We start from the raw sequence: 26119 nt of genomic DNA, 5'->3' as shown, positions 1-26119 counted from the left end.
TGGAAGTTTCAACTATTTAAAATTAAAGAAAATGACAAAAGTATTTTCAGTAGTTTCATTTCCATAATGACACATTTTGACCGGTCACTTCAAACACATTTTTCCTCTCCTATTTCCACTACAACACCAAAATATCATTATAGATGATAAATTTAAATCATCCCTGATCGCACTGTTGCCTTCTACTTAATTTTAAACAAGTAACTTTAGTGTTAAGTTTATTTAAAAATGACACGCCATCGCCAGTTTTTGCACATCCACATGTTTCCAACCATTTTTTCTGGCTTAATAAAAATAATTTTTTATTTTCAAAATACACTGATCAAATCTTGAAATATAAGAAGTAATTATAGACCAATTACAATTTTTTGTAAAATTTGACCGCAATCGGCTTCAGGTGATCATTCATGGAGTGGCCCTTATAGAAAATTTAATTTTTTTAAATTGAAAAATGAAAATGAATGAAAATTTAATTTACAGCAGTTTAATTTTCAACGGTTATAATGAAATTTTTAACTCTTGATAATTGAAAATGAAATTTTCAACTGATAAAGATTCAAATTTAATTTGTAACTTTTGAAAATTAAAGAAAAAAGAATTTTGAAAATCGAAGAAAAATGAAAAAGGCCTTTAAACCTGTGGACAATTTAGGAAAATTGACAAAGGAATTTTCATTTGATGAAAATTCAAATTTTATTTTGAATTGTGAAAATTGAAGAAAAATGAATAATGACTTCACAGCTGTCGAAAATTAAAGAAAAAAGAATTTTCAAATGTTCAAAATTGAATATAGTTTATGCTTGAATGTTCAACATGAAAATTCAAATTTTTTTTTTAATATTGAAAATGGAAGAAAAAGGAATTTTGAACTGATGAAATTTGAAGAAAAATGAATTTTCAATTGTTCAAAGTTGAAGACAATTGACAAATAAAATTTCAATTTAAAAAAAAATCAAATTTAATTTTGATCTTTTGAAAAGTGAAGAAAAACCAATTTTCAACTGTTGAAAATTGAAGAAAAAAAGGAATTTTTCAATGTTGAAAATTGAAGAAAATTGAAGCTTGAATTTTCGATTGATGAAAATTCAAATTCATTTTTGAGCTTTTAAAACTTAAAGAAAAATTAATTTTTAACTATTGAAAATTGAAGAAAAAAGGCATTTTTCAATGTTGAAAATTGAATAAAATTGATGATTGAATTTTCGTTTGATGAAAATTCAAATTTATTTTTAAGCTTTTAAAAATTAAACAAAAATTAATTTTCAACTGTTGAAAATTGAAGAAAAATGAAAAAGGAATTTTCAACTATTAAAAATAAAATAAAATTGAACCTTGGATTTTCAATGAGGTAAAAATGAAGAAGATTGAACATGGTTTTTCACCTGGTGAAGACTGAAAAAAGGAATAACAAATCATTGTCAACTGTTGAAAATTTAGCAAAAATTGAAAATGGAAGAAAAATGAATTTTTATTTTCAGCAGTTTAATTTTTAACTTTTGAATGTTGTAAATGCAGTTTTCAACTGTTCGAAATTGGAGAAAATTAAAAATTTAATTTTCGCTCGATGAAAATAGAAAAGTTAGTTATCAATTGTTGAAAATTTAAGATGAAGAAATTTAAGATTTTTCAACTGTTGAAAATTGAGAATTAGGTATTTTCACTTCAATCAACAGCTAACTTCACTTCGTAGATTGCTAAGGGGAAAACAAGGGACCAAATGCATGGGATTCAGTTCATTTTTGATCTATTTTGCCAATATCTTCGTAAAAGCTATTTTTTCAATATAAGTGTATTTGAAAAATAGTTTTTATTTTTTAATTACTATTTAAAGAATTTAAAAAAGATAATAATTATTATTAATTACCAAGACATCACAGAAATAAAGTTTTGTTCAGTGCATTCGATCCATTGTTTTCCCCTCATCTTTTAACGAAGTGAAGTTAGCTGATGGTTGAAGTGAAAATACCTAATGGAAAAAGAATTTTCAACTGTTGAAAACTGAATAAAATTGAAGAATGATTTTTCAATAATTCAAAATTGAAAATGGAATTTTTAACTGTTGAAAATTGAAAATGGAATTTTCAACTGATGAACATTCAAATTTAATTTATAACTTTTGAAAATTGAAGAAAAAATAATTTTGAACTCTTGAAAATGGAAGAAAAATGAAAAAGGAATTTTCATTTGGTAAAAATTTAAGAAAAATGAATAATGAATTCTCAACTGTTGAAAATTGAATAAAAATGAAAAAGAAATTTCCAAATTTGAAAAGTGAATAAAATTTAAGTTTGAACCTTCAACTGATGAAAATTCAAATTTATTTTTTAACTGTTAAAAATGGAAGAAAAAGAAATTTTGAACGGAGGAAATTTAAAATAAAATGAATTTTCAACTGTTCAAAATTTAAGAAAATTGACATACGAATTTTCAATTTAAAAAAATTTAATTTGGAACTTTTGAAAATTGAAGAAAAAAGAATTTTGAACTCTTGAAAATGGAAGAAAAATGAAAAAGGAATTTTCATTTGGTAAAAATTTAAGAAAAAATGAATAATGAATTCTCAACTGTTGAAAATTGAATAAAAATGAAAAAGAAATTTCCAAATTTGAAAAGTGAATAAAATTTAAGCTTGAACCTTCAACTGATGAAAATTCTAATTTATTTTTTAACTGTTGAAAATGGAAGAAAAAGAAATTTTGAACTGAGGAAATTAAAAAAAAAAATGAATTTTCAACTATTCAAAATTTAAGAAAATTGACATACGAATTTTCAATTTAAAAAAATTGAATTTTGAACTTTTGAAAATTGAAGAAAAACGAATTTTCAACTGTTGAAAATTGAAAAAAAAAACAAAAAAGGAATTTTTAAATGTTGAAAATTGAATAAAATTGAAGCTTGAATTTTCAGTTGATAAAAATTTTAATAAATTTTTGAACTTTTAAAAATTAAAGAAAAATTAATTTGCAAGTGTTGAAAATGGAAGACAAATAAGAAAGGAATTTTCAGCTTTGAAAACTGAATAAAATTGAAGCTTAGATTTTCAATGAGATAAAAAGGTAGAAGATTGAAAATGGAATTTTCACCTTATGAAAACTGAAAAAGGGAAAAAAATCATTTTCAACTGTTGAAAATTGAGAAAAATTGAAGAAATATGAAGATTGAATTTATATTAATTGAAAATTTAATTTTCAGCATCTTTTTTTTCAACTGTTGAAAATTGAAAATGGGATTGTCAACTGTTGAAAATTTAATTTTCGTCCGGTGAAAATAGAAAAATTAGTTCTTAACTGTTGAAAATTTAAGAAAATTGAGATATGGATTTTCAGCAGTTTAATTTTTAACTGTTAAACATTTTTACTGGAATTTTTAACGAATGAGAAATCAAATTTAATTTTGTACTGTTGAAAATTAAAGAGAAATGGCAAAGGAATTCTCAACTGTTGAAAATTGAATAAAAGTGAATAATCAATTTTCAATAATTGAAAATTGAGAAAGATTGAAAATTAGATTTCGACCCGGTGAAAACTGAGTTCCCAACTGTTGAAATTTGAAAATGTAGAAAAATTGAAATTTGAATTTTCAGCAGGTAAATTTTTAATTGTTTAGAATTGAAGAAAAATGAAAAAAGAATGATCAACTGTTGAAAATTAAAATTGAAGAAAATTGAATTTTTAATACTGGAAAATTGCAAATGATTAAAAATTTAATTTTCAACAATTTAAATTTCAACTGTTGAAAATTGAAAATGGAATTTGTAACTGATGAGAATTCAAATTTTATTTTAAACTATTGAAAATTAAAGAAAAATGACAAAGGAATTTTCAACTGTTAAAAATTCAATAAAATTGAAGCATGAATTTTCAATAATAGAAAATTGAAAAAGAGTAAAAATTGAATTTTGACCCGGAAAAAATTGAGTTCTCAACTGTTGAAATGTAATTTTCAGCAGGTTAACTTTTAATTGTTTAGAATTGAAGAAAAATGAAGAAAGAATGATCAACGGTGACAATTAAAATTGAAGAATATTGAATTTTCAATAATTGAAAATTGCAAATGATTGAAAATTGAATTTTCAGCAGCTTAATTTTCAACTGTTGAACATTGAAAATGGAATTTTCAAGTGATGAGAATTCAAATTTTCTTTTAAACTGTTAAAAATTTAAGAAAAATGACAAAGGAATTTTTAACTGTTGATAATTCAATAAAATTGAAGAATAAATTTTCAATAATTAAAAATTGAAGAATAGTAAAAATTGAATTTTAACCCGGTGAAAATTGAGTTCTCAACTGTTGAAATTTGAAAATGCAGGGTAATTGAAATTTCAATTTTCAGCAGGTTAATTTTTAATTGTTTAGAATTGAAATAAAGTGAAGAAAGAATGATCAACGGTTGACAATTAAAAAAGAATAATCAACTGTTGAAATTTAAAAATGAAGAAAATTGAATTTTTAATCATTAAAAATTGGAAATAATTGAAAATTTAATTTTCAGTAGTTTAATTTTCAACTGTTGAAAATTAAAAAAAAACGTCTTTTTCAGCTGATGAAAATTGAATAAAATTGAAGATAGAAATTTCAACAATGGAAAATTACAATTTTCAACAATTGAATCTTTCAACAATCATTTAGAACTTTTTAAAGTAATAACAGATCTTTAAAATCCTTTAAAATACGTTCAGTTCCTGCATATCCCTTGAAATAAAATTGAATTTATCTCTTAGAGTTCAAATTTCTAAGATTTAATTGATTATGAGAAAAGAAGCCAACTCCAACAATCGCGCCAGTAGTTTATTTGAAAACGACAATGCGCCTGCGCCGAGCAGACAACAAATTAGAGGAGAAATGTAGTAGTCAATTGGTCAAATGTCAATGCGTCAGTCGTGCAGTCGTGTGCAGTTGTGACTGTCAGTGTGTAGTAAAGGGTGCAAAGTTGAAGCAAGTGGAAGAAAGTTCAGCTGACAGTTTGCCATTGCCATTGCAATATTGCATTCATTGCATTCGCCTCTGGCCAGGCAATATGTCCGTGATAGACAAAGTACAACATTATCAGCGAAGTATAGAAAAATGCTGGGACGATGAAGAACGGGTATGTACACGATACACGGATACCCCGTTTTTTTTTAGTCTTCAAATTTCAACACTTTACATCAATCCTCAATCTCTACTTTTACCGAAAACTGCTTGCTTGTTGATTATCAACCGATCTAACCTCAAAATTCTCGAGAGAAGTGATGTAATTCGCGAATTACTCCCTCTGATTTAATAATATTAAAAGAATTTATCCACCCTCGGGAAAATACATATAATCTCATTTGCATCTGCAATTGACTTATACGATTTATAGATTTTTTACGACGTCAGTAATGATTCTGACAAATGGCCATCTGCTACAATTCTTACCATATCGCGTCTTATGTTTGAAATACGTATTTTCCTCACAAGCTTTCTCAATTTTTCGTCGAAAATATTCAATCTTTTTTTCCCTCATTTTATTTATCATTGAATCTCGAGAGAAAAGCCGACACAGTTAATTATCATGGGAGGAATAAATTAAGAATCGAAAAATCATAAAACTGCTCTAAAAACATCTATAATTAAAACGATCACGTGATTTTTTTATTTTAGCATCAAAATATCTTTGTAAACCTCAATTATCGGAGACTAATATTTAGCATATTTGGTCTAATTACATTTTAAAAAATGGCTAATTTTGCACTCTTAAACATTGGGGAGATATTTATAAATTATTTGTGTTTAAAAAACTTTACAAGAAATGTTGACAATTTGTTTACTGAAAACTGACTTTGTTGCTTCTCAGTTTCCGGTTTATTTATTTCAGGAAGTTCAAAAAATCGCCACTTTATTCTGTAATGCTAATGAATCTAATTCGTGTCTTCACAATTCGTGTTCCACTTTCTCTTTACATTAAAAAATCCTGAGAAGTTCCCATTGAAATAAAAAAATATCTGTCATTGTGTCACTATTTTGTGACGAATATCGGGGAATACATTATTATAAATTAAATTATTCAAGGGCACTGTTTTCAATTCAATTTAATACACTTTTAATTCCTGACTTTTGTCAGTAAAAATATTGCATTTTCAACAAAATACATGAATTTTTATCAAAATAGTTTAATTGTTAACAAATTAGTTCTACTTTCTCGCAAGTAATTTAATTTTTAACACAGTACAACTATCCACCAAGTAGTTGATTTTACAGAAGAAAAAAATATTAATTTACAAAGATAACATTTAAATTTAACCAAAAAGCGACCAATTGTCAAGAATGTACGTTAATTTTCGACCAACGCAGATTAATTTTTGAACCGTGAAGATTAATTGCCTACCAAAAAACAAAATATTTTCAATAAAATACATGGATTTTAAACTAAAAATATACATTTCGAACCAAATATGGATGAAGTAATTTTTCAGTTTAAAAAAACCTAATTTTTAACAATATAGTTGAAATTTCAATCGAAAAATATTTTGTATTCAAAATCAATAATAGGTAAATTCAACAAAAAAAGAAGGATTCTTAACATAATAGTTGAATTCTCAATTGAAATTAATTTTCTACAAATATAAAATGAACAAATTTCAATAAAAATAGATAAGTTTTAAACAAAAAATATAATCGTTATATTTTCAGTTTAAAGCACTGATTTTTAACTAATTTTTAATAATTGAAAATTTAAGATTGAAATTTAAATTTTCAGCAGTTTAATTTTTAACTGTTGACAATTGAAAATATAATTTTCATCTGTTGGAAATTATAAACAGAATGATCAACTGTTGAATATTAAAAAAATTGAAGATTGAATTTTTAATAATTGAAGGTTAAAGAAGATTGAAATTTTAATTTTCAGCAGTTTAATTTTTAACAATTAAAAATTGAAAATGGGATTTTCAACTTCTGAATTTAAAAAAATAATAATAAAAGAATTATCAACTGTTGGTCAAAAATTGAGGAAAATTGAAGAAAATTGAAATATATAAAAAATATAATTTGCTACTAAAAAGTCTAAATTTTTCACCAAAGATGGAATAGTTCAGTTATTAATTAAAATAAATAGGTTTTCAACACTAAATATAATCGTTATATTTTTAGTTTAAATCACTGATTTTCAGCAACAAAAAAAGGTTTTTTAAACACAATTTGATACCCAAGTAGATCAATTGAACGAAATTCTTGAATTTTCTACCAAATAGTTGAATTTTCAACTTATATAGGACAAATTTGAAGAATAAACACAATTTAATTGAAGCTTGAATTTTCAATCATTGTAAATTAAATTTTCACCTGTTTAAAATTGAAGAAAATCTAAAAATGAGTTCTTAACTGTTGGAAATTGAAGATTGCATTTTCAATAATTGAAAATTTTAATTTTCAGCAGTTTAATTTTTAACTGTTAACAATTGAAAATGGAATTTCCATCTGTTAAAAATTATAAAATGAATGATAAACTGTTGAAAATTTTAAAAAATTAAAAATTGAAGATTGAATTTTTAATAATTGAAGATTAAAGAAGATTGAAAATTTAATTTGCAGCAGTTTAATTTTTAACAATTAAAAATTGAAAATGGAATTTTCAACTGTTAAACGAAAAATTGAAAATACATGGGAAATTGTAATATAAAAAAAAATTTTCAACTAAAATATCCAAATTTTTCACCAAAGTTGGAATAGTTTTATTTTCAATTAAAAAGGATAAGTTTTCAACTGACTTTCAACGAAAAGAAAAGATTTTTCAACCAGTTCAATTCGAAAAAGTTGTTTAATTTTGAACCAAAAATATAAATTTTCAACAAAAAAAGCAGTGAATTTTCAACAAAATAGATTAATTTTCCATCAGATGGATGCATTTTTTAACCAATAATGTGAATTTTGTACAAAGCAACTAAATTTTCAACAAAAATGTTTATTTAATACCAAACCGATTATTTTCTGCAAACAAAAAAGATACATTTTTAACAAAATACATGAATTTTTAATTAAAAGAGCAAAATGTTCCATAAAAAATGAAATAGTTCAATTTTCAGTTAAAAAATTAATTTCAACAAAAAAACGAATTTTTAACCAAAAATATTAATTTTCTACCAAAAAATTTAAATTTCCGAATAAAAATTGTTACGAAAAATGGTACAGTTAAATTATGAATAAAAATATTAATTTTTAGCAAAAAAAAAAAAATATTTCTTAACAAAAAGTGTATTTTGTTATTAAGTCCGAATTTGGTTTTCGTTTAAATTAAAAAAACAGTGGTATTCAGTTTTAAAATAACTAATATACAAAAGAATACTTGAATTTTCAACAAAAACAGAATAATTTGACTAAAATAATTTAATAAAAAAACAGTTGATATCAAGGAATATTATGAATTTTAAACAGAATATTTGAATCCTCAACCAAAAAATAAAAAAAATTTCAACAAAACCTGGAATAATTCAATTTTCAGTTAAAAACTTAATTTTTAACAAAAAACAAAAAATATGTAACAAATTATTTCCACTTTCAAGGAAGGTGAATTTTCTCGACGAAAAATGTAAAATTTGATGTTTTAATAAAAAAAACTTTTATTTTAAATAAAAAAACTGGTGAATTCAACCAAAAGAATTCTGAAACCAAAAAAAATGCATTTTGAAGAAAAAACTTAATTTTCAATCAGAAAAGAAACGAATTTTCTACAAAAAAAAAAGAATTTTAAAAGAAAAATATAATTGTTGATATTTTAACCAAAAATATAAGTTTTCAACAGGACATTGGAATCCACAGCCGAAAATTCATTTATTTTCAAGCACCCATTAGCATTTTTTAAACGAAAAAAATAATTAAATTTATAAATTTCTTTCGACGTCAGTCACGATTCTGACAAATGCGAATAAAAATTCATTTTTCCGTTCAATATTTCATCCAAAATGTTGCTTTTTTTCCTTGAATGTAAATTCAGTCGAATGATAAAACTGTTTCATAAACGTTAATTTTAGATTTATTGAAGGATAATGATAATTAATGTTAATCAGTTATTGGTCTAATTAATCTGAAAATAATTGTAAATCTTTTACTGTTAACCATCACGGAAATATTTATAATTGATTAATGTTTTAAAAGTCGAAAAAAATATTCGCGATTTGTTTACTGAAAACAAATTTTATTGTATCGCAGCTTCCTCTTTATTTATTTGAGGAAGTTTAACAAATCGCCACTGTAACAGTGAATCTAATCAGTACCTCCACAAAACGTGTTCCACTTTCTCCTCATATTAAAAAAGTCCTAAGAAATTGATATTGAAATATGAATTTTTCTATTAATATTTGGAGTCTGAGTTTAAATGTATTATTAAAAAATAATTTCAGAGGAAAATATTAACATTTAGAGTAAAATTTAATCTGTCAATTGTAAATTTTTTTAATTTAGGGAAGACATTTTTATAATTTTTCAGTTTTTATGAAAAATATAAATCTGGACTTGCGATTCTTTCTCATCTGCTCCACTTCCCCCCTCCCATTTTTTAAAACAATTCCTTTCTTTCCCTGTTTTCATGAATTTCCTCATTTTTCACGTTTATTTCGCTTAAATACGAACTGAATTAATATAAACAAATAGCAAAATCCAACAATTTTTTATTGCAAGTTTTTTGAATTCATCTATTCTTAAAAAATTCGACTATTTAGTTGAAAATTAATTTTTTTAAGTGAAAATTTAACTATTCTATTTTTGGTTAAAAATGGATTGTTTTTTATTTGACAGTTAACTTTTATGTTTATGCAACTAATTTGTAACAATTTTGTTAAAAATTCGGCTTTTTCTGTTCAATCTAACTGTTTTGCATTTAAAATGAAAATCTTTTCTTCTTGAAAATATCAACTGATATATTTTTTGTCGAGAATTCATTTTTTTGGCGTGAAAATTCGACAACTTGGTAGAAAATCCAACTGTTTTGTAGAAAATTCGTTTTTTGTTTTGGTTGCGTTTTTTCTATTGTAATTATTTAATATTTGTTAAAAAATTGATCTATCTGTAGTTAATATAGTCAACTTTTTGGCTGAAAATTTATGTAATTGGATGAAAATTCGTCATTTTTTTGGTAGGAAATTAATCTTCATGTTTGGAAATTCAACTTTTCCATAGAAAATTCAACTATTGTTGAAAATTCGTTTTTTTTATTTATTTTTTTATTAGTAATTTCATATATTATGGTACAAATTTCATCTTTTTTTTTTGATAAAAATGCAACCGTTTGATTGAAAATTGAACTGTTTTGGTTCAGGATTTAACTATTTTGTTTACATTTTTTTCGGTTTAATATCTTAGATTTACATTTGAAATCTGTTTTTTGTTGTTGAGAATTGATCTTCTTGGCTTGAAAATTACAAAAATTTGTAGAAAATTGGTTTCTTTAGGTTTGATTTTTTTTATGAAATTATTTCATTTTTCATTCAAAATTGATCTTTTTTAGATAAAAAATTCAATTTTTGGCGGAAAATTTATGTTATTGAATGAAAATTCGTCTTTTTTGGTCGATAATTAATTTTTTTTAGTTCAAAATTGTATATAATTTGTTGAAAAATTGTCTTTTTTGGTAAAAAATTAATCTTATCGGTTGGAAATTTATGTTTTCGGCAGAAAATTCAACTATTGTTTAGGGTTCGACTATTTTATTCAAAATTCGTATTTTTTTATTTAATTTAACTGTTTTGGATTGAAAATAATTTTTTTTGTTGAATCTCAAGTTGAAAATCCGCTTTTTTTTGTTGAATTTTTTTTCTTTCTTTTTTTTTTTTTAATGTAATTATTTAATTTTTGATTAAAAATTGATCTTTTTTAGCTAATAAGTTCAACTTTTTGGTTGCAAATTTTATGTCATTAGATGAAAATTCGTTGAAAAATGTTCCTTTTTGCCAGAAAATTTATCTCTTTTGTTAGATATTTGATCCTTTTTGGTTATAAATGCAAACGTTTGATTGAAAATTAATCTGTTTCGGTTCAGGATTGAACTATTTTGTTGAAAATTGTTGTTGAATGCGATTGGAATTTAAACTTTTTCGTTGAAAATTTCTTTTTTTTCTGTTTGATAATGATTCATCATTTTATTTGAAAAGTCATCTTTGGCCGAAATTTAACTGTTTTGTTGAAAATTCATCTATTTAAATGGAAAATTTCTCCTATTGTATTGAAGGTTAAACTATTTTGTTCAAAATTCATCTTTTTCTTTGAAAATTTAAGTGTTTTGTTGGACATTTGTCTTTTTTGATAGAAAGTTGAACTGCCTTCTAAAAAAATCTTCTTTTTATCATGAAAATTCATCGTTTTGATGGAAAATGCAACTGCTTTTATTTGAAGTTTAATTTTGTTTTGTTTATTTTTTATTGAAGGAATATACTAATCAAAAACGAATTTTCGGTCTAATTAAAATTTAAAAAAATAATGATTTTTACAGTGTTAAAGATAAGGGAGATATTTATAAATTATCAATGTTTTAAAAGTTTCACAAGAAATGTTGACGATTTTTTTACTGAAAACATATTTTATTGCATCCCAGCTTTCTGTTTATTTATTTCAGAAAGTTAAAAAGGTCGCCACTTTATTCTCTAATGCTATTTAATCTAATCAAAGTTGCCCCTCAAACCGTGTTTCACTTTTTCCTCATATTGAAAAATCCTTGGAAATTTACATTAAAACAAATTGCTTGTGCGAAAAATTAAAGTCCGAATTGTAGTTTATTAAAAAAAGAAAAGAATTCTAAAAAAATGTTTTAAATCTAATAGTAATATTATATGTATTACTTGTAAATTTCTTTAATTCATGGAAGAAATTTTTGTAGTTTTACTATTTTTATTTTAAATATCATACATGTCCCACGAAGCATTGAATAAAGTATATTTATTATATAATTTAATGAATGTATCTATTTAATTGAAATGCTATGAATGTGAATCATTTCAGCTGGAATTCTTTATTGCATAATTTATTTCTGGTTGTTTGTGGAGTCCAATAACATATATAATTCTTAATAACTGTTTGTAGAGGAAAATCAATTAAACAAATGTTTAATTATAATCTTTTCGCCATAATATTTCATTGTGAATTATCAGCGAATTATTTCTATGATATCAAATAATTGAGGGATTGTTGATTACCTGTTACTAAAATAACATCATCAGCTGTGTAACTACTTACGTAAGTTAGTTCTGAGACATAATCAGAAGTGGGTCATTTTTTTTTATAAAACTTGAGTTAGTTATCCATCAATTACATTTACCCTTTTCTTAATTATTTTATAATATTGGGAGCAAAGTTTTCAATTTTAGTTGACACTTTTAATTACCCAGGGAAAAACTTTTTTTTTTATTTCGGGCTATAAATATTACATGTTCAAAAAAATGGATGCATTTTTAAACAAAGAATTGAATTTTCAACTAAAAAAAAATACATTTTTATCTATAAATGGAATAGATTAATTTTTAGTTCAAAAAATTAATTTTCATCCAGAAATAAATTTTTCACTAAAATTATGAATTTTCAAAGAAAAAATGAATTCTGGACCAACAGTCTTGGACCAAAAGAATTATTTGTTGTCGAAGCAGTTGAATTTTCGACCAAAGAAGATGAATTTTCATCCACAAATGGATTAATTTTCTACCAAAAAAAAAAAAACAAAACATTTTCCACAAAAATAATGAATTTTAACAGAATAGTTCCATTTTTAATGAAAAAAGATGAGTTTCTAACATAATTAAGGAATTTTCAACTAAGAAGATTTATTTTCTACAAAAAAGTAAAATTTTCGGTTAAAAACGTAACTTTAAATTTATAAAAATGTAATTTCAACAAAATAGTTTAATTCTCAACTGAAAGAAATATTTTTCAGCCACATTAATTAATCTTTAACCAAACAACTAAATGTTTGACAAATTAGTTTCACTTTCAATCAAGTAGTTGAATTTTCTACAAAAAATGAATTTTTAACCAAAAAAAAAAAATCAATTTTCAGTTGAAAAAATTAACTTTCAAGCAAAAAAAAAAGATTTATTTATAACAAAATAGTTGAATTTTCAATGAATAGATGAGTTTTTAACTAAAAGAATGAATGTTCAGCCTGTAAAATTAATTTTGGTCAAAGTAGTCCCACTTTGACCAACAAAAAAAGAATTTTCAACTAAGAAGATTTATTGTCTACAAAAAAGTTAATTTTTCGGTTAAAAAAATTAATTATCAATACAAAAAAAAAGAAATTTTAACAAAATAATTCAATTTTTAACCGATGAGATGAGTTTTCAGTTAAACTAATGAATCTTTTACTAAAAGAATGAATTTGTGACAAAGTAGTTTCAATTTAAATCAAGTAGTTACATTTTTAACTGAAAAAAGATGATTTTTCAACTAGAAAGATTTGTTTCCTGCCATAATAGATAAATTTTCAGTAAAAAAAATTAATATACAAAAGAAAAAAGGCATTTTTTGTGACAAATTAGTTGAACTCTTAACCAAGTAGTTCAATTCTCACTAAAAAAGATACATTTTTAACCACAAATAAAATATGTAAGTTTACAGTTCAAAAAATTAATTTTAATTAAAAACCGAATTTTGTACAAAATAATTAAGTTTTAAACTAAATTATAGTCTTAAAAAAATTTTGCTTGAGAAAATGGTTCCACTTTGAAATTGCGTAAGTAATTCTTACCAACAACAAAATTAATGTTGAGGAAAATAACTTAATTTTTAATCAGAGATGAATTCTCAACTAAACTGATCAACTTTTAACCAAAGATTGGAAGTTTGAACCAAAAAGTTATTTTTTTAATCAAGAAGAATATTTTGAACCCAGTACTCAAATTTTAAACTAAAATTGATCAATTTTCTCAACAACCAAAAATAGAATAGTTAAATTTTCAGTGAAAAAAAGTTAAATTTTGACCAAAAGTGCAGCGAATTTTCAATAAGATAATTAACTTTTTAACCAAAGCGTTGAATCTTCAACCAAAAAAATTATTTTTTTACAAAGTAGTTCAACTTTTAACTAAGTAGTTGAATTATTGACCAAAAGAATTTTTTTACCAAAATAGTTTTTTTTTATAAAATTATTAATTTTCCAAATAAATAGTATAATTTTTAACGAAAGTAATGACTTTCGGTCAAAAAAATATAATGGTAAACTCTTCAAACGAAAAAATGAACCTTGAAATGACAGTGAATTTATTTTTTGACCGAGAATTTTACAAAATTGTTGAAAAAAAAATCCATTTTAGATTTTAATTTTTAATTGTACATTTTTACTTAAAGAAGTTTAAAATGCCGTTGTAAAGACTTAAACAATTAAAAATTAGAAACGTTTGAAATCTATGGTTTTACAACAAACATATTTTTAGTTGATCAGCTATGAATATAAATTAATGAATGAGTTTTTAAATTGAACTGCAATCTAAGTATTAAAAAGTGAATAATATTTTATTTTACAAGACGATTCGCAATCAGTTCACAATTTTAGGATTTCCAGATTTCAAAAGAACAATTACTTAATATTTAGAAATGTCTGACTCTTCATTTAAAGTCAGTGATTATAAATCAATTATTCAAAACTAAACAAAAAACTAAACTTTGAACGTTAAAGTTTTAATTTTTCTATTTAAAAAAATTACAAATCAATTTTAAACACTTTTTAGTCGAGTTTTCAAATCAAAAAGATACATTTTCAACCTAAGAAATGAATTTTCAACCAAACACAATTTAACGTTAGCTTTAGTTTTCCGAAAATTCCCTAACTCTAACGCAGTTTAAAATTATCATAACAACTTTTTGGATCTTCTTGAAAAATCGAAAATTCAAACTGCACAAAAAATAATGAAAAATCAATTTTTTCACTTTTTGGTTGGACAAGGCAGGATCTAAAAAAGATGAGTTAACCAAAATTTTGATATCAAAAAAGATATACAAATTTGTTTTTTCAATTCTTCAAACACAATATTATTATTTCTTTAAACAAATTTAATCAAAAAATGCAGTAATCAGGCATTAATCTACAGAAAAATTCGTTTTTGTCTGGCAACTTTTTTAATTAGGATATCGAAAAAAAAATTTTTTCATAGACAGATGACCGCGAATAATGCATTAGTTTATCGAATTTGTTTTTAAAAAAATATAAAATTTATCGACGAATTATGAATTTTGCTGAAATCATCATGAAGTTCCCCATTAAAAAAACTGACATCGAAAAGAACGAATTATTCCATCCACAGATGCCCGAATGATGCATTTGTTTGTTAAATTTGTTTGTAAAAATTATAAAATTTATCAACTCATCAAGAATGTTGCCGAATTTGTTATGAAAATCTAAATTAAAAGTCTGATATCGAAACAAAACAGAATTTTTCCGTCGACAGATTCCCCACTAATGCATTTGTTTATTAAGTTTGTTTAAAAAAATCACAAAATTGACCAAAAAATTATACATTTTACTGAAGTTTTCATGAAGTTCATAATTTAAAAAGTTGACATGGAAAAAAATGAATTTTTTTGTAGACAAATACCTGATTAATTCATTTTTTGATTAAATTTTTTGAAGAAATCATAAAATTTATCAACTTATCATGAATGATGCTGAAATTGTCAATAAGTTCCCAACTGAAAAGACTGGCATTGAAAACCCCGAATTTTTAAACTAATTATGAATTTTGTTAGAATTATAACAAATTTCCTAATTAAAGAAAATTTACATCGAAAGCAACGAATATTTCTGTCTAAAAATGCCTGATTACTGCATTTGTACATAAACTTGGTTTATAATATCAACAATTATAATCATAAGAGAAATTTTATTATGTAATATTGTTTTCATTCAAATTTCTTGCAATATTACTTGAAAAAACGTATATTTATAGAAAATCGTAAAAAAAATCTGTTCAACAAATAATTTGTTTATAAATTTTGTTTTTTAAATTGTCTAATATTGGAATATCCTTAATGTAACTCTGCAACTAAAGCAATTTCAACCATTTTTTTGTTATTGACGAGTACCGGGAACGTCAAATAGAAGAAATGGCTATTTTTTTCGTCATATTTGTTTGTTTATAAAAAATTAAAAACCTAATTAAAAAATCAGACTCAATAATTTTCTGAGAAATCTTATTAGCTTCTTTTTAAAAATTTTTGTCCAAATCGCTGAATATTTGTGGGATGTACGTTATTTTTAACCAAAAAAGTCATTTTTTTCTCACTGTGCGACCCTCCTTTAGGTACAGAACCAAAAACTTTTTTTTTAATTACATTAACAGAATTAAGAATCCTTGAAATATTGTTTTTTTTACTGTCAAAGTTTGAATTTTCGATTTTTTTAAAAAATTCAAAAAGTTGTTATGATAATCTTGTAGGGCATTCATAAAGAAACATTTTTATTCTTTTAATTTTTTTATATCGTGCGTTATTTGCCTTAAAATGCTTACATGGTAAAAATCACGTTAAAGTGCATCGTGGGTGTTCAATACCCCAGCGTATTTAACATGTGTGTTTAACCCCTATTGAACATTTTGTCACAATAAAATTATCCGATATAGTTTAAGGTATCTTTTATAAGTTAGAGTTGATTTTAAAGCCGTTTATTTATTTTAAGTTTGTTAAAAAAATTATTGAAAAAAGTGAAAAAAATAGGTTTTTTACTTAAAAATTCATAACTCACACAATTTGAATTATTTTAACCTGAAAATTTATGACTATACTTTTGAAATAGTGTACTTTCATACAAAAAATATTGCAACATGGGTGCCTTCGAAAAAGATATTTATTTGCGCCCCACAATTTTTTTACCGCCACATTCAGCAGTTGCTGCTAGCAGACTGACGCTTGTAGAGTTCTGAGACGGGTATTTCACTTTGAGAACGGTAACGAGAAAAAAATAAAAAAATTTTGATACATAACTATTTCGTAGAAAATTTACTTTTTGTTCAAAATTTATATTTTGGTGTTGAAAAATGAACTGAAATATTTTCCGGATGAAAGTTTCACTTATAAAAAAATGTTTTCTTTTATTACAAATTCATATGTTTTAGTACAAAATTGATCTTTTTTGAATAAAAATGCAACTATTTTGTAGAGAATTTAACTATTTTGTTAAAAATTCATCCTTTTTGGTTAAAAAAATTGATCTTTTTGGATTTTAAAGTCAATTTTTGATGTTACTGAGTTAACTTGAATCTTTCTTGGATGAAAACTAGAGGATTCCACAATTTTCTTAAAAAGTCATCTTTTTTGGTTAAAAATTCTTTTTTTTTTTATAAAAAATTCAGTTTGATCGTGAAAACTCGACTAAAATCTTTTTCAACAGAAAATTCAACTTTTTTTTTATGTATCTTTTTTGGTTAAAAGTCGTTTAGTGAAAAATACTTCTTTTTTTTAGAATTCATTTTTTAACAGAAAATGTAACTTTTCAATTTTTTAAGGTTGATAATTTTTAGTTAAAAATTCGCATTTTTTTGTAAAAAAAATTATTTTTTAGTTTGAAATTTCCTATTTTTTGCGTAAAAATGCATCAGTTTCGTGTAAAACTAATTTTTTGTTGAACAGTCATATTTTTTGTTTGAAAATTGAATTTTTATAAAGGAAATTTGTCTTCTGGTTTAAAGATTCTATAATTTAGATAAACTTTTATTCATTTTTTGAGTAAAAAATCTTTATTTGCTGGAAATTCGTATTTTGGTTTTAAAATTATTTTCCTTTTTTGTATAAATTTCATTATTTTCTTATTAAAGTATAAACTATGACACTTTTTCGTTGGCAATTTGTTTTTTTAGATTGTATGTTTGACTATTTTGTTAAAAATTCAATTATTATTGTTAAAGAGTTATCTTTTACAGTAGAAAAAACGTCTTTTTTTTTGTTTGAGATAAATTAATAGATATGAAAATTTTTAATTTGTATATGAAACACTGTAATTTCTGAATATGTCTGAGCTAGAAAATAATTTATATTCAATCGCTGATATCACCTGAACAATAAAAATATTGATAAAAATCTTAAATTCATCATTCTCTTAAATTCTTTTAAATTCTCGTGAATTTAACAACTCGAGACGCTTGACGCAGTATGCTTTTTTGAACCTAAGAACTTTTTTTGTAAATAAAATATCGAGCTGAAACTTTGGAAGGTGTATTAGAGTACAATAAAGTACGTTTAGGTACTGCATTTTGGTAGGAACTTCACTGAAAATTATTTCATCTTTTTTCTGAACCTCAACATTTTTTGAACGTTCGAACTTTTTTTATACATAAAATATCGGTCTTAAACTTTGAGAAATGCAAGAGCCGAAAGAAAACTACGTTTAAGTACAAATCTTAATAATAAAAGATGTAAAAAAAATTTTCAATTATCAATTCCATCGGCATCAGCCGGTAACGTTGTACACGAAAATACTAACCATCTAGAGCCTCATCTAGTGGCCGCCAGGGTTCGCATTTTCGTGTACAACGTTACCGGCTGATTCCGATGGAATTGATTATTGAATTTTTTTTTACATCTTTTATTATTAATATTTCTACTTAAACGTAGTTTTCTTTCGGCTCTTGCATTTCTCAAAGTTTGATACCGATATTTTATGTATAAAAAAAGTTGGAACGTTCAAAAAATGTCGAGGTTCAGAAAAAAGATAAAATAATTTTCAGTGAAGTTCCTACCAAAATGCAGTACCTAAACGTACTTTATTGTGCTCTAATACATTTCCCAAAGTTTCAGCTCGATATTTTATTTACAAAAAAAGTGCTTAGATTCAAAAAAAAACATTCAGTGAACGGAAAAAGTGAGGTCGGTAATATAGGTATTTAGATGTGTCACATGCCCTTAAACTGCATTTTGGGATAATAAGTAAATTTTTTGAGGAATTTCATTTGCACCGTCGGAAAGAGGAGATCTTAAGCAATAAAAATATATGTGTCTCAATTTTTTCTAGTGTCGAATAGTCTTAGTTATTGGCCGTTGGATAAATTGAAGCTATTTTCAATTGTTTTTCAGATGATGCACTGCATTTCAAAGCTCTATCAACTACCCATAACTGTTCAGCATTTACGAGACACGGGAGTAGGACGAACAGTAAACTCGTTGCGAAAATATGATGGGGGTGTGGGCGATGCAGCGAAGGCATTGGTCGCAAAATGGAAAACAATGGTAGCCAATGAAGATTCAAGTGACGCCGAAGATGAGGACGAGGCTTGCGTTCCCGATGCTCCCGAGAGTTACAGCGACAATCCCGAGTCGCCAAAACGTGACGAAAATTCGGAAAATGGCCTGAGCCGAACAACTCAGGAGTCGTCGAAAGAGAGACACAAAAAGTCGAGCAAAAGTTCTTCCTCGAGTCACGGATCGAAACATTCGCCAAAGGGAAATTCGGAAACGGAGAGTAAAAGTCGAGAGAAGCATAGCAGCAGCAGCAGTAGTAGTGGTAGCAAAGAAAAGCAGAAGAGCGCAAAAGATGAGGAACAAAGGGAGAAAAGTAGAAAGCATACGAAACATGACTCTGATAGTGATAGTAGAAAAGGTGCGAAAGATGATTCGATGAAAAAGGATTTAAGAGATTCAAGAGATAAGAGGGATGATGGGAAAGTCTCGAGTAGTACGGAGTCTGTCATCACAAATGGGAATGACAGCAGCAGAAAGCGCAAACAGGAGCGGAGTGAGAAGGAGTCGAAGAAAGCGAAATATTCCGAGTCCGAGAGTGAGGAGGAGAATTCGAGGCTGGTGATAAATTCCCCCTCGGAGTCGGAATTGACAGGGATTGAGTTGGGATCATCTCTCGAGTCCGAAACGAAGAAAAGTAGTGTCCAGTCATGTGATAAGTCTTCTCGAAAGGAAGGACATAAAGATAGGAAAAGGGAGAAGGATGAGGCGAGAAAGTTGAGAAAGTCGGAGGAGAAGGATAGTCAGAGAAAGGAGTCGAAGAAGGACGATAAGCGGAAGAAGGAGAGTAGTCACAAGCATTCCTCCTCCAAGTCAAAAAGTTCGCACAGTTCCTCGAGGTCCAGTAGTAAGGATTCGGCGAGACAGGGTGATATTAATGAGGAGGAGAAAAGTCGAAAGGAGGAGAAATCGAGGAGTGAGGGAAAGGAGAAGGACAGGGATAAGGAGAAGGAGCACAAAGTGAAGAAGAAAATTAAAAAGGAGAAGGATGAAAATGTCGTGGGAATTGATTCTCAGTCTGGTACAAGTTTTGCCGATGCACTCGGAATGTGCATGTTGCCTCCGCCTTCACGGAAAAAAGGTGGAAATGTTCCTGCTGCTGTCGGTGGGCCAACCGCGAAATCAAGTAAAGCCGAACCTGAAGCCTCAACTTCCGAGAGCGGCAGCAAATCGGTGGGATTTTTCGCGAAATTTAAGACTGAAGACACTGATCTAGAATCAAATGCACCCTCTCTTCTGGCACCGAATGTCAAGCTGGAACCTCTCAGTGTTGATTTAGCCGCGACCCTACCTGAAATTAGTCCCAATTATAAGCCACTCACTTATAATATGAATCCTGTTAATCGAAAATTTGAGGAGGACAGATCGCTCTCTGAAGTTATCTACAGCAAGAATCAAAGGTAGATTTTTTTTATTTATTTCGAAATTTTGTACTTTATTAACCACAGTTTTTATCATTCAATTTTTTTCTTGCCAGTTTTTGAAAAATGACTGATTTTTAATCAATCTTGAATTTTTTTTTCCCCGTGAAAAATATTCAAGCATATAATTTTCAAGTCAAGTTATTGGTTAAAAATTTTTTTTTTTAACGATTTCTGTCATTGAAAGAAAGTAAGTTCAAACAAAGAAATGAATTTTTAACCCAAAGGACACATTTTTTGACAAAAATAGAATAGTTAAATTATTACTTTGAAAGATAAATTTTCAGCCAAAAAGATTACGTTTATTTAAAAAGGATCTATTTTCTACAAAAACTGTGAATCTAAAGAAAAAAATTAATTTATAAATAAATGGTTGAATTTTCAAAAGAAAAGAATAATTTTTTACTAAACAAGACAACATTTGTACATAAAACATGGATTTTCAACAATTAGTTTAATTGCCAACCCAAAAATGAAGTTTTCAGTAAAAATATAATGTTTCAACTAAGAAGAGATCGGTTTTTTTTTTTTTTTTTTTACTAAAAAAGCGAATTGTCAACAAAATAGGCGAATTCTCACTTAGAATAGGTTAATTTTCTATAAGTTCAATTGAATTTTTAACAAAAGATGAATTTTTAACGGGCGATTTAATTTTTTTTACATAGAAAAAGAAAATTTTTCAAACAGATAGTTTAATTTTCAACCATTAAAGAAAGGATTCTCAATAAAATAGTTAAATTTACAGCGAAAGCGGTAAATGTTCAAGAAAAAAAAAGATTTTTAATAAAGTGATTCAATTTACAACCAATTATTGGAATTTTGAGCAAAAAAAAGTAATTTTGAAACCCAGTAGTTGAGTTTTCTAACAAAAATGGAATAGCAAAAATTTTCAGTTAAAAAAAAAAAATTTTTAACAGAAGAAAATTAATTTTCGACAAAGTAGTTCAAGTTTTTCCGAAGAAGACGATTTTTTCGAATAAAATACATGAATTTTTGACAAAATACATAAATTTTCAACTAAAAAAGAAATGTTCAATTTAAGGCAAATGATCCGCAAAAAATAGAATTGTTTAATTTTTAACCAAAGAAGGTGATTCTTCAATAACAAAAACTTTTTTAAATCATTAGTTAAACTTTCAAAAAAACAAACTTTCAAATAAGTTTAATTTTTGACCAAATAGTTTTTTTTTTAAACAAATAGTTGAATTTGCAAGTGAAAAAGAAATAGTTAAATTTTCAATTTAAAAAATTAATTTTTGACAGTTAAAACAAATTTCAATAAAATAATTTAATTTTCTCCGAAAAAAACACGAATTTTTAATAAAATACATTAATTTTCAACTAAAAAAAATCTAAACAAAATAGTTGGATTTTACAGCAAATTTTCTCACAAAAAAGCTTAAGTCTCTACCAAAAAGATGAAAATTTAAACCAAAAAGACGTATTTTCTACAAAACAGTTGAATTTTCAACCGGTAACAATATAAATTTTCAACAGAAAATAGAATGGTGACATTTTCAGATAAAAATTTAATTTAAAGAAATCAATGAATTTTTAACAATGTAGTTCAATTTTCTACAAAAAAAGATAATTTTGAAACCAAATAGTTGAATTTTCAACAAAAAATGGAATGGTTAAATTTTCAAGTCCAAAAAATAATGTTCAAAAAAGAAAAAGAATTTTCGACGAAATACTTCAATTTTCTCGAAAAAATACAACTTGTTAATAGCAAACACGAATTTTCAACTACAAAAGAAGAGTTGAACTTATAAAATATTTTCAACCAAAAATAGAATTGAAAATTTGTTTTGTTTATGTTTCAAAAATTCTTTTTTACACCTGAAAATCAAATAATTTCATTTTTGTGGTTAGAAATAAAACTATTTTGTAGAAAATTCCTCTCTATGGTCGAACTACTTTATAATTTTTTAATCAAATAAATGAATTTTCAACGAAAAAGAAAAATTTCGACAAAATAGTTGAATTTTCACATAAAAAATAGTTAAATTTTTCACACAAACAAAAAGACGAATAATAAAATATATTAATTTTCAACTAAAAAAGAAAGTTTCGATTCATTTTAATTTTTAACCAAATAGATTCATTTTTTACCCCCGCAAAAAAAAGTTCCACAAAAAAGTTGAATTTTCTACAAAATAGTTCCATTTTTAACCCTAAAAATGAAATTTTGAAACAAAAAAGAGACGAATTTTCATTTTAAAAAGTTTAATTTTTAACAGAGTTGTAAATGTTCAATAAAAAAATGAATTTGTAACAAATTAATTCAATTTTCAAACAGAAAAATACAAATTTTTACCGTCAAATGTAATAGTTGATATTTGAACCCCAAAATATTTAAATTTTAAATCAAGAACAATAGAATTCATCCAAAAAAGACGAATTTTCAATAAAATAGTTGAATTTTAACTAAAACAAATATTAATTTTCATAAAAAAGTTGCATTTTTGCATCGAAAGAAAAGGGAATTTCTGCTAAAAGAGATCATTTTTTTCAAACTATACAGAAGAAGTTTCAACCGAAAATCGATTTTCAGTCAAGAAAAAAAAATGTAACCTAATTGTTGAATTTTCAAGGTAGATGCATTTTCTACACAGCAGATGGATTTTCTCCCAAAAAAATAATTTAAAATAAAATAGTTGATTTTTCTACCCAATTAGTTAAATTTTCTACCCAAAAAAGACAAATTTTACCGAAACCTTTGAATTTTCAATAAAAATTATGGCTGCTCAAGAATATTGTTCAAGTTTCAACCAAAAAATTGAATTTAAAATTAAAAAGATGAATTTTCAGCTTCAAAATTAATTTTCATCCTAAAAAACGAATACATTTTTTAACCGAAAATTTAACTGTTCTTATTGTCAGAAAATTGATATTTTTTAGTTTAAAGTTCAAACTATTTGGTTGAAAATTTGGCTTTTTTAGTTAAAAATTCAAGTACTTGGTTTATTAAAATTTCATCTTGTTGGTAGAAAATGATTAATGTCTTTGTTTGAACACTCATCTTCTGTGTCAAAAATTTAAGTGTCCCAGTTAAAAAAGAACCAATTTAGTTGCAAATTCATTTTTTTTATATAAATAAAAGTACTTGGTTGAAAGTTAAATTTTTCTGTTAAAAATTCATCTTTGTATTTAAATTGATCTATTCCAGCTGAAGGTTGACATTTTTCGCTTTTAAATTAATCATTGGTTGAATATATGTTGTTTTATTTTCGGTGGAAAATTTGTTTTTTAAACTGAAAATTTAACTCTTATATTTCTGGTTGAAAACGTATAATTTTTAATTGAAAATTCAACTATTTAGTTGAAAATACATATGTTTTGATAATGCCTTTTTTTCTTTTTTGTAGGAAATTAATCTTTTTGCTTAAAAACTCAAATATTTAGTTTTAAATTTATCTATCTTGTTCAAAATGCAATATGTTTACTTGAAAAGTTAGGAACTGGAATTATTCAAATTCATTGATTTTACAGACAAATTCAAAAAACGATTAATTTTGTTTTAGCATTATTTAATTAATTAGTGGTACTAATATATTTTAGAATATCTCGTAATATAATTTTGTTTCAAAACTTTCTAAATTAAACTCTACAAAACTTTAAAAAAAAATTATTTTTAATAAACTCTCAAAACTGTATACATATTCATACATACTGTATATGGAATAAACGTGTACCTGGAAAAAGCTTGAGATATCTGGAAAAAGACTGTAATTAATCAGGGAATTTTTTCTCCGTGATTTGAGTAGAGACCTATTTTTTTTTGTTTTTTTTTTTGTTTTTTTGTTGAAGATATGATGACTAAGAAAAATGTTGCAAATTTCAGAACAAAAGTATTCTCTGGAAACAAAACTGGTTATTCAACCGTACCTTCATTATACGAAATGTGCATTAGAGTTCTGATAGAGAATATTGACGCCCTCGAAGTTACCGGTGGAGTACCGTTCTACATATTAAAACCAGTTTTGGAAAGAGCCACCCCGGACCAGCTCTATATGCTCGAACACCATAATCCGTACCTTGTCGAAGAAACAGACCCCTTGTGGCAATTTCACTGTAACCGGGAGTTTCGCACGAAAAAGAGAGAGGAAATGGAGTCTTGGCGTGAAATGTACATGGTAAGTTAGAGGGGCGGGCCCTACTTGAATCACTTCATTCTCAAAATTCTATGACTTTGTCATTGATCATTAATATTCAAATATCAGCATTTTAATATTGCAGGGTTATTATTCCACACTAAACCGAAATGGCCACCTTTTGCCTCTGGAAATAGGGGCGAAAGTTGCATATATTTCTCGCAAATCGAATTTGCGGGGCAAAAATAAAATTAGTGAGGCGAAAGTAAAATTTGCGGGGCGAACGCAAAATTAGCGGACGAAAGTAAAATTTTCAGGACGTAAATAAAGTCAGTGGGGCGAAAGTAAAATCAGCGGGATGAAAGAAAAATTTGCGTGGCGAAAGTAAAATTTGCGGGGCGAAGGTAAAATTATCAGGGTGAAAATAAAATTTGCGAGAAGAAAGTAAAATTTGCGGGACGAAAGTAAAATTTGCGAGACGAAAGAAAAATTTGCGGTGCGAAAGTGAAATTTGCGAGGCGAAAGTAAAATTAGCGGGGTGACAGTAAAATCAGCGGGGCGAAAGTAAAATTTACGAGGCGAAAGTAAAATTAGCGGGACGAAAGAAAAATTTGGGGGGCGAATGTATAAATCAGAGGGGCGAAAGTAAAATTTTCGGGGCGTAAATAAAATCATTGGGGCGAAAGTAAAATTAGCGAGGTGAAAGTAAAATCAGCGGGATGAAAGAAAAATTTGCGGGGTGAAAGTAAAATCAGCGGGCGAAAGTGAGATTTGCGGGGCGAATGTATAAATCAGAGGGGCGAAAGTAAAATTTTCGGGGCGTAAATAAAATCAGTGTGGCGAAAGTAAAATCAGCGGGACGAAAGAAAAATTTGCGGGGCGAAAGTATAAATCAGCGGGGCGAAAATGAAATTTGCTGGGCGAAAGTAAAATTTGCGGGGCGAAAGTAAAATTACCGGGCGAAAGTAAAATTTTCAGGGCGTAAATAAAATCAGTGGGGCGAAAGTAAAATCAGCGGGATGAAAGAAAAATTTGCGTGGCGAAAGTAAAATTTGCGGGGCGAAGGTAAAATTATCGGGGTGAAAATAAAATTTGCGGGACGAAAGTAAAATTTGCGGGACAAAAGTAAAATTTGCGAGACGAAAGAAAAATTTGCGGTGCGAAAGTGAAATTTGCGAGGCGAAAGTAAAATTTACGAGGCGAAAATAAAATTAGCGGGACGAAAGAAAAATTTGGAGGGCGAATGTATAAATCAGAGGGGCGAAAGTAAAATTTTCGGGGCGTAAATAAAATCATTGGGCGAAAGTAAAATTAGCGAGGTGAAAGTAAAATCAGCGGGATGAAAGAAAAATTTGCGGGGTGAAAGTAAAATCAGCGGGGCGAAAGTGAGATTTGCGGGGCGAATGTATAAATCAGAGGGGCGAAAGTAAAATTTTCGGGGCG

General features: G+C 26.2%; 1 protein-coding gene across 1 annotated transcript in view; it reads left to right on the top strand.

The window, feature by feature from the left end:
• Positions 1-4879: 4879 nt before the first annotated feature.
• LOC117171212 (transcription elongation factor B polypeptide 3) overlaps positions 4880-26119 on the top strand; it is a 27682-nt gene continuing 6442 nt past the window's right edge. The window contains exons 1-3 of the mRNA XM_033358305.1: positions 4880-5086; positions 19000-20561; positions 24427-24718. Of these exons, the coding sequence (XP_033214196.1) occupies positions 5018-5086; positions 19000-20561; positions 24427-24718 (1923 nt within the window). The 5' untranslated portion in view covers positions 4880-5017. The remainder of the gene's footprint in view (positions 5087-18999; positions 20562-24426; positions 24719-26119) is intronic.

Source organism: Belonocnema kinseyi, chromosome 4 (assembly GCF_010883055.1).
Source record: "Belonocnema kinseyi isolate 2016_QV_RU_SX_M_011 chromosome 4, B_treatae_v1, whole genome shotgun sequence".
NCBI classification, from domain to species: Eukaryota; Metazoa; Arthropoda; class Insecta; order Hymenoptera; family Cynipidae; genus Belonocnema; species Belonocnema kinseyi.
This window is presented reverse-complemented; position numbering and strand designations above follow the sequence as displayed.